This window comes from Crotalus tigris, unplaced genomic scaffold (assembly GCF_016545835.1).
Source record: "Crotalus tigris isolate CLP2741 ecotype Arizona unplaced genomic scaffold, ASM1654583v1 scf7180000017623.1712378, whole genome shotgun sequence".
NCBI classification, from domain to species: Eukaryota; Metazoa; Chordata; class Lepidosauria; order Squamata; family Viperidae; genus Crotalus; species Crotalus tigris.
The window spans coordinates 1348770-1358853 of NW_024096518.1; the positions used below are offsets into that span (position 1 = coordinate 1348770).

The 10084-nt window shown below is 44.8% G+C and overlaps 1 protein-coding gene across 1 annotated transcript in view; it reads right to left on the reverse strand.

Annotated features, from left to right (window-relative positions):
* Positions 1-9623, reverse strand: part of FH (fumarate hydratase) — a 78243-nt gene extending 68620 nt beyond the window's left edge. Inside the window, exon 1 of the mRNA XM_039332115.1 lies at positions 9397-9623. Coding sequence (XP_039188049.1) covers positions 9397-9516 — 120 coding nt within the window. The 5' untranslated portion in view covers positions 9517-9623. The remainder of the gene's footprint in view (positions 1-9396) is intronic.
* Between the last annotated feature and the right edge of the window lie 461 nt (positions 9624-10084).

Below are 10084 nucleotides of genomic sequence, written 5' to 3' on the forward strand. Positions count from 1 at the left end.
AATCCCCCCCCTTGCAAGGAGAGGAATACTACTCTGCCCCTAAGGGAAAGGGAAAAGGGCCAGACCTCCCAGAGAAGGGAAACAACCAACTATAACTCTCCTATTCTCCAAGAAGAATCCACCAATGATTTATCAATATCTAGTCTGACCTGCTATTCAATGAAGAGAGTCAAGTTATCACGTCCTCATGGGCGAAAGACTAAGATGAAACTGGGAGGTCCCGGTCAAAAAGGGGCATGACAACTTAGTCTGATTGGGCAGGAGAACTGAAATAACCCATTGGTGGATTCTTCAGTCATCATGCTGGAGAAAGCCCTGCTTTAGAAAGACGATTGTAGTTTATTGAAGAGGAGAGAGCCAGAAAGAAAGATGGGTCTGAAAGAAAAGAGTGAGCACATGTAGTGGGGAGTGGGTTTTATATCCTCTTGGGCTTTTGTTTGGAGTTGTTTCCTGTTCTTGTTTGAGGCTTTGTATTTCCTGTGTCATGTACTTTGACCTGAGTCTGAGTGTGCCCTTTTGGCATCTGTGGGTTAATCCTATTATGTCCTGTCCAAGAGTTTGAATAGAGTATGTAGATTTTAGGTGTCTTTGTCTTCCTAAGCTTCTAGCTGGAAGACTCCAATCTTCCTGAATGGATTATTACATCTGCATTTCTATAGAGCTGGTTTTGGCGTGGGGGAGGGAGACTTGGGGCTATTAAAAAAAATTGGCAGCCACAATGATTGGATAGAAAAGAAATATTATATTGATGTGATTATTTTTAGGACTATTGGGAAAAGGGGCGTTGTCTTACCTGAACGCCTTTTCTCAGCATGATGATGTAGAATCCATCAGATGGATTATTTCAGCCTTCCTGCCCAGATAGACTAGGTCAGAACTTTGGCCATGCCTCCTTCAGGGTGTGTCTTCCCAGTTTTGATGAGGCGAAGCATCACTGACGAAGTCCGGCACACTAGCTCCAATTATCAAGACACCTGCCTAGACTGCCTCAAGGGAGGGTGTGGATTCTACATCATCATGCTGAGAAAAGGCGTTCAGGTAAGACAACGCCCCTTCTCCAGCATGATGAGTGTAGAATCCACCGGATGGTACATACCAAAGCTGCCCATGTCCCTACGGGGGGGAAGGGCTTTGTCCCCTGCGAAGAAACCTGTTGTAGGACCCGTCTGCTAAAAGCAGCGTCCGCTGCTGCAAACCTATCAATCCTGTAATGCCTGACAAACACAGAAGGGGAGGACCACATCGCTGCCCTGCAAATTTCCTCAATCGAAGCCTACGTGTGCCAAGCAGCAGAAGCAGCACGCTGCAAGTAGAATGGGCTGTAATGTGTACAGGAACAGGAAGAGACTGAGACAGGTAGGCCCTAGCAATACATGCCCTTATCCACCTACCAATGGTCGAAGAAGAAACCTTCTGACCCATGGCGGAGGGTTGAAAGGACACAAACAATGCCTCTGACTTCCGGAAGGCCGAGATTCGCTTGATATAGTGATGCAGAGCCCTGCGTACGTCCAATTTATGCCACTGTTGTTCCTGACTATGAGAAGGATTTGGACAAAAATCAGGAAGAACTAGCTCTTGGGACCTGTGAAACAAGGAATTAACCTTCGGAATGAAGGAAGGATCCAATCTGAGGACCACTCTGTCCTCGAAGAAGGTACAAAGATCACTTCTCACTGAAAGTGCGCCTAATTCCGATATTCTTCTAGCCGATGTTATGGCTATAAGGAATGCCACCTTCAAAGACAGGAAATGAAGAGAACAAGAACCTAGAGGCTCAAACGGAGAAGAGATCAGAGCCTGCAATACCTTGGGTAGGTCCCACAACGGGTAGCGATGGGCCGCAGGCGGTCTAGAGCTAACTGCCCCCTTAAGAAAGGCACTAACTGCTGGATGTTGCGACAAAGACCGAGTTATCACAGGTAAGGACCGTTGACAGGGCCGCAACCTGTCTGCGGATGGTACTGGGAAATAAACCCTTGTTCATACCTTCCAGCAGATAATCCAGAATATTGGGGATTGTGACCGTGAGAGGATTAAGATTATGTTTATTACACCATGTACAGAAGTTCCTCCATGTGGCATCATAAATCCTATTGGTCGAGGGGCGCCTAAAGTTTGAATCATTAAGATCACCCCGGACGGATAGGATTGCCTGGTTAAACTTTCCTGCTCAAGTGCCAGGCAGCTAACTGGAGCCACTGTGGGTCTGGATGTTGAAGGTTCTCTTGACTGAGAGCCACCCGGTCTGGGGGAAACTTCCACGGTGGCGAGAGTGAAAGATCCACAAGGTCGGCAAACCACGGGTGTCTTGGCCAATGTGGAGCAATCAAGATTATCTCCGCCCTTTCCTGAATCAATTTGCAGATGGTTGCCTGTAACAACGGAAGGGAGGGGGGGAAAGGCATACAGCAGATCTCCCAGCCACTGGCAATGGAGGGCGTCTGTTCCCTCCGCTCCCCGTGTCGGGAACCTGGAGAAGAATCTGGGAAGTTGAGTGTTCGACGGTGAGGCAAAGAAATCCAGATGCAGACGACCGAACCTTAATGAGATCTCCCTGAACAGTGCCGGGTCCAGTCGCCACTCTGAGTGGTCCACTATGACCCTGCTTAGGGAATCTGCCTGTTGATTCACCTCCCCCGAGATGTGTTCCACTCTGATGGACCCAGATTGGATTCTGCCCACAGACCTAGGCCCAGGGGCTCCTGCATGAGCGACCAGGATTGGGTCCCTCCCTGCTTGTTGACGTGGGCTTTGGCCGCCACGTTGTCCGTCAGGACTAGGACGTGCTGTCCCTTGACTAGGGAGGAGAACTGTTGGAGAGCTAGCTGTATGGCCCTGAACTCAAGCCAATTTATGTTGTGAGCTATGTCGGATCGGGACCACTGACCCTGGGCCAGGTGAGTCTGGATTTGGGTGCCCCAACCGAACAGACTGGCGTCTGTGGTCAGTGTGAGCCTGAGGGGCTCCTTGAAGATGGTCCCCTTGTTCATTGCGGATGAAGCCCACCATAGGAGGGATGACAAGATGTGATGTGGAACTCTGACCTTTTTGTTGGAGGAACTGAGGTTCTGTTTCTGAAAGGGAAGGAGGAACCACTGAAGGCGTCTTGAGTGAAGCCTGGCCCACGGAACGATCCCCATGCAAGAAATCATCTTTCCCAAGATTTGGGACAGCTGTACCAAGGGCACTGTCTTGTCTCTCCGAACCTGATGTACCAGCTTTCGGATGCTGACCCGACATTCTTGTGAAAGATAGACCTTGCAAATGTCTGAATCTATTATCACCCCAAGATGTAGGAGGCACTTTGTTGGAATCGTGTGACTCTTTTTGAAGTTCACGGAGAACCCGTGATCCTGAAGTGTATGAATCGTGATCTCCAGATCTGAGTGGGCTGACTGGAAGGAGCTGGACTGCACTAGGATGTCGTCTAGATAACACTGAACCCCCACCGGCCTCAGTCTGAGGTGGGCCGCCAAAACTGCCAGAATTTTGGTGAAAACCCTCGGTGCTGAGGACCGAAGGGAAGAGCTCTGTATTGGTAGTGCCGACGTGCGTAGTAGAACTGAAGGAACCTGCGATGTTCTGGGAGAATGGGTATGTGAAGGTACGCCTCTGTTAGATCTATGGATGAGAGGAAATCCCCTTTCCTGATACTGGTGAGAATGGACCTTAGGGTCTGCATCTTGAACCTCCTGTAGGTTAAGAAGTAATTTAGACCCTTTAGGTCCAGTATCGCCCTCCATCTTCCTGAGGCTATGGGAACCACAAACAGGATGGAGCAGAACCCCTTTCTTTCCTGATCCCTGGAGACTGGTTCTATTGCCGATGTCCAATAGATGAGAGATGGCCGTAGATACCAGTTGTGCTTTGTTTGTGTTTCTTGACACCGGACACTGAATGAAGCGATCGGGGGGGGGGTAGAACTCTAGGGCGAGAACGTACTTGACGGTTTCCCTTACCCAGGAGTCCGTGGTGGTCGTCTCCCAAATGTCACTGAACAGTGTCAGACGACCCCCAATGGGATAGTCCTCCTTGGCATCACTTGGACCGCCTATATGGACGACCTCCTGATCCCCAGAAGGGATGTTTAGATTGGAATTGGCTCTTGGCTCCCGTGTTTTGGCGGTCCTGCAGACGATCCTGTCTGGGGGTAAAGGATCGTGAGCCTCTTGACCAATCCCAGGACTACCCTGCCCGAAAGGGCTGCCTCCATTCCCATGAACCGTTGGGACGAAAGGCTTGCCTACGGAGCTCTTGTTGGGGCCTTCTGTCCGACCGTTTGGATGGATGTGCCAGAATCTTACGTTTATCCTTGCCCTCAATAATGTGTGGTTGAAGGATTGGTCCGAACTGAGAACCGCTATATTTGGACGTGGATAGACGCCACTTAGACTTCAAATCAGTTCTCCACTGTCTCAGCCACAGAAGCCTACGAGAGCCACAGTGGCTGCAATGGATCTTGCAGAATACCTGGTTGAGTGAAGGGAAGCGTCTGCCACGTATTCAGAGGCAGCCACCAGCTTCTTTAGTGTATGATGTACACGGACCTGGTCAGGTGGGACAAGTGATTGAATCTCACGAAGCCACATGATTGATGCCCTGGCAAAGGAGGATGCAATCGTGGCCTTTATCGCCCATGCTGAAGCTTGGTGCGCTCTGCGGATAGAGAGTTCAACTTCTTTTCCTCCGCCTTCAAAGCCTCAAGCATATCTCCTAGAATAGCAGAAGTGGAAAACAGAGAAGCAAGAGGAGTATCTACTGAAGGAACCTCCAATAGGGAGGCGAACGAAGGAGACACATTAAATAGTTTCTTTTCTGTACTACTAGGGGAAGGCAGAGTGGCCAAGGATGACCACTGCTTCTCCACCGTAGTGCGGAATACCTATGGACAGGGAATCTGCTTGTCCTCCACCACCTGTTCTTCAAACAGAGGATTGGATTCCTGACTAGCTGAGGTGGAAAGTTTCTCCTCCTGCATCGAAGTGAGGTTAACAGTGGTAATGGCCTTTAACAGTAGAGACCTGAAAAGGGAGGGATCAAAAAGCTCGGAGGTTGATGCCTGTTCAGGCGCAGTCTCCTCATCCTCTGACATGAGCGTGTCAGCTTCCTCCAGGTCCACAGACCCTTCATCCCCTAGCTGGGAAGAAGTCTCAGAAACCCCTGAACCAGGAACAGAGGTGCCTGCCGCCTGAGAAGGAGGCATGGGAGGAGGTGGTGGTGGTTGGAAAGACTGCTGCCCCCTAGAAGACATGAATTGCATAAATGCATTGTGCATGAAAAACTGAAATTCAGTTGACCATCTATCCCCTTCTTCCTCATAGCTGGCACCAGCCACAGCTGGAACAGACGTGGCCTCAGGACTATGGTGGGAAGATGATGAAGAGGAGCGAGGGGAACCAACCTGCAGTTTCCCCTTGAGGAGACCAAGCCCTTGGAACATCATGAGAAGTTGTGAATGGTAGCTCAGACGTAGGAGTGTCCAATGGAGTGGGGGAAACCACTTCAGCCTCACTGGACCTGAGCCTTTGGAGAATTCTCTTTCCAGTGCCAAATGTCTCCTCGAAGCCTCTCGCTCAGACGTTTTAAAGGGCTCTTTAGTAGAAAGATGTTTTGTTTTGGTCTTTTTCTTTTCCCCGTGTCCAAATCAATAGATCTGCGCTTTGTCTATGCAGGGGGAATACCAGAGCCCTGTGGTGCCTGTGGCGATGGACTGTCTGCCATTGCGATCTAGATAATCCGGGTAGGAGATATCCAGAAGTGGGGGGAACCCAACACGCAGATCTGAATTGACAAGAGATGGAAAACCAATCCTCGCTCTGCACAACAGCAATGGCAGGGACAGCCAGATAGCTTCCTAGAACTGTCTATCTAGGCCAGTGACAAATGCCACTCTCTATGTAGGACAGGTGATCTAAACAATTCCCCGTCGCTCAACTCACACCAAAAACAAGAATATGTAACAGAGTCACCAATGAGTGATTACACAATAATGTGTATAGGTCAGGATCAAATAAGTGAATTGTGTGGAACAGCTGTAAAACTTCCCCCCGGTTAGAGGCCTGTAAACACAGGCCAGAAGAGAATAAGGCAAGCCTCAAAGTCCTTAAGAGGAACTTCCGTGCCTAGGACACACCCAAAATGGTGGCCGCAGCTAAAGCCACATCCAAAATGGCGACCACCCACAATGACTCTCTCAAAATGGTGACTGCATCTTGCGCACACGATCAAAATGGCGGTCGTGCTCGTTCCGAGCCTCCGAGAAAGCGTAAACACGCCAGAGGGAGGAACGGAGGGAATCAGCCTCTCTGTTAGGAACAGCAGTTGCCAAAACAAGCACTCTCCCCCTGATCACAGAAATAACTTGCTGTTGGTTGCGCAGCCTCCGCTGCGATCCGAGTCATGCGGCCAAGATAAACCTCGTTACTATGAAGCCAAAAAGGGAAGCCTCTGAACGGCCTGGGTCCTGGATGACTCTGATTTCCAAGAGCCAGCTGGTAGGCTGGTCCGTGCTCCGCTGTGCCATCTGATCGGCAGTGGAAAAAAAACCCCGCTCGGAGAAAGGGAGGCCTGCAGCTCTTTTTACAGGAGCCTAAAAGGCTCAAAGCCAGAAGGCCCCTTTGAATTTAGAAATTTAAATCTCTGCCAATTCGATCCCATTTACACAGAAAAAACAAGGAAATACTACATTTTAAATAACCAAAGGAAGAATTAACCTAATTAAATTGAAATAGTGAAAAATAAATGCAAAAAACTTAGCCTAGTTAAGGAGCCTAAATATCTGTGCCTTGCTGAGCACGAGACTAAGTCAAAACTGGAAAGACACACCCTGAAGGAGGCGTGGCCAAAGTTCTGACCTAGTCTATCTGGGCAGGAAGGCTGAAATAACCCATCCGGTAGATTCTACACTCATCATCCTGGAGAAAATATATATTTAATTGTTATCTATCAAAACAATAAGAATTGTATTAACTCAATGTTGCAAAAGAGGATATTTTGGGAAAAGAGGAAATCAACTAAAACTATTATATGGATTATGGATTATAGAAATCAATTTCTATAAATTGTTAGTCAATCAATCAATTAGTGATTGTTTTACAAATGTAACCCAGACAACACACTGTTCACCAATTATTAAGTGATTTATGTTTTTTTAAAAAATTAATAAAATATATTACAAAAAAAAGAAAAGAAAAACTGGGCATGCTTTTCTGCCTCTTTAAGATCCTTTGAGGAAATATAATATTCTGCCCTTTTAATGTTTCCTTCTCTGGGGGGGGGGTGGCTGACTTCCCACACAACTATATAAATCAATTAGTATTTCAAGATCTTTTACACAAGTACAGTACAATTGGCAAGTATCCCCTCCTTCCTCCTTTTATGAATGCCATTTCAATCACTGAAGTAACTCTAGATAGCTTACAATACATACAAAATTTAAAACAATTGTTAAAAAATATTAATAACAAAACAGACAATATTACATAATCATATTTATCAGAAGAAAAATTCAGGGCTTGCTAAAAGTGTTGATTCCACAGCTTTATGAAAGCCCAATGGGATTTAGGCTATTAGAACTTTAGGGTGATATTTTTCCACAGAATAGCACAGCTACAAAAAAAGGTCTAGATTGCAAAAAGTGGCAATATTTTATACCTGGGACGTGGTGTGTCCAACTGTACTGTATCATACTGGTCAGGCAGAAATAGTAAGAGAAAGACAGTCTCAAAGGAATCCAAGTCCTAAGTCATATAGAGCTTTATAGATGATTATCAACAGTTTACATTGCATCTGATTTTCCAGTGATAATCAATGCAAAACTTTAGTTTAATAAGTAAAGAATTTTGCATGAATCTCTTTATATTTTCTTATTTTTAATCTATTTTACAAATATATCAAGATCCTTTCAATTTTATATATTTTTCAAAGATATAAATATTCCACCCAGTTTTAAGCTAACTACAAAACCCAAGACTAAATACTGCAGCTTCCTAGTTGATATTTCTCTTCAATTTGTTGAAAACCATTGATAAACATACTGAATGATTTTTGACTCAATTATATATCTATTATAATTAGTTTACTATTCAGTACGTTATGGGGTAGTCTGTTAAAAGTTTTGTCAAAATATATCTACACAATGTTATCTTAGAAATAAAAAAATCTAAAATCCTTCCAAGTTTAGTATTTACAGTTTCCCTTCTCCCTCTTTTTTCAGAACAAGAACAATTGCTCTCTTCCAAGTTATTTGTTATTTCACTACCTCTCCAGGGGTCAAAGTTTCTTTTAGCAAAAACTAGAACTGGCACAAATAGCCAATAAACCAATGAGCAGAAGCTACATAAATATTTTAAATAAATAGGGATGCAGGTCTCTGATAACTAAATTTATTGCAAACTATTGAGGATAATTATGATACAATTTGAATAATTCCTATACATCCAATGAAAGTTTTTATTATACTGTATAGAAATCAAATTCTCTCACCTATGCAATGCAGTGAAAGTAGACTAGCCTGGTTTCAACCTACTTGTTTCTTTTATCTTGGCAAAACTGACACCAGGAATTCTTAAAGATTTAATTTCACTTAAAATGTCAGCTTTAAGTGAACATAATGGTCACATTTTATTCAAAAAGCTCCCTACTGCTTAATAGCACATCTCTCACTCTGGAAGATAAAAGCTATTAAGAAAACAAATCAAGAATTTTCTGGAAGACTTTTGGCAGAATTTATCTCCAAACAGATGTGAATGAAATGTATTTAAAAAGTCTCCAATGCCCAGTCATTAGTTTGAGATGGGTGGCCATGTAAACAGCAGGTATAAATGTTATACCTCTTTGAAAGATCTGCAGTTTGATTCGGAAAGGCATCATATACATTTTCTTTGATTAGATGAGCAACAGCATATGTCACAAGGATTTTTTTTAGCATTAGTGTATTAATAAAAATGGCATGAATTTTACAAGGCCATGATTTTGATTTTGCATGTAGTGCCTTAGCATACTCAGTATATTCAGTTCTCGTTCCTAATAGTAATGTGCAACTGGCATGTTCTTATTTGTTTATTGCTCAACGGTGCTGTTGTTCCTTCTCAATTATCTTGATTAGTATCAGCTAGCACACATTTGTATTTTAGAAACCTCTTTAACAACGACGGCCTTCCACCATGTGTATTTTGGAGGCGTTCAACTTGATGGCGTCATTTCCTCATCCTTCTCTGTAGTATTAATTTCGTCAAGGCCACAATGAGAGGAATCCGAATCTCCTATCCTCGCGATCTTCCCTCTTCCCCCCCCCCCCCAACACTAGCAGCCGGGACACCCAGAGATTGTCCAAGGTCACCTTCCAAAATTTATTCTGGTCCCCTTTCCCGACACAAGAAATTACATACTCACCATTCCTCGTTGGCGGGGAGGATTGTAGAAACAACTCAGCAGACGAACGCTTCGGAACTGGGACTCGAGAGCGAGGGCCACGCAACAAAAACGGTGGAAAGGAGATAACGAGCGATACATGGCGTCGGAAGGTGGATAGCTGAAAGGAGGAGCCAGGAGATGGAGTAAAGACAGCCAATGGAAGTACAAAAAAAAAAAAAAAGAGGAAAGAGTCGGACTTGAGAAAACTTCGTGGCCCGCCAAACCAATCAGGAAGACCGGTTGGAGTTGAAAGCGAGCAAGAAAATAAACCAATGAAACAGCGGCGTGGAAATCAACAAGGAAAACCGAGTTGGGCTGAATGAATCTCCGACACATTTTTTAATAAATGCGCATGCTTCTCTTGCAAATGAGCTTGCGTAGAGGTTACTTTGATGCCTTTTTATATGTCCTTTGAAGAGGCAAACCTATTTTTGGTAGCTGTGGGGAAAAACGGGAACTGATAGGTTTTCACCTACTTACGCACTGGCAACATCTCTTCCCTTTTCCCTTTTTTATATCTTTTTAAACCATCATACTTGAGGTTTACTCCTTGAAGCGAACATTTTCAATTTTGCAATTAGGCTAATAAAGGTTTATTATCACCTGAAAAATTTTGCATGAACAATATGGTGGCTTAGAAAATATTGTATTTTATTTATTTGTATTC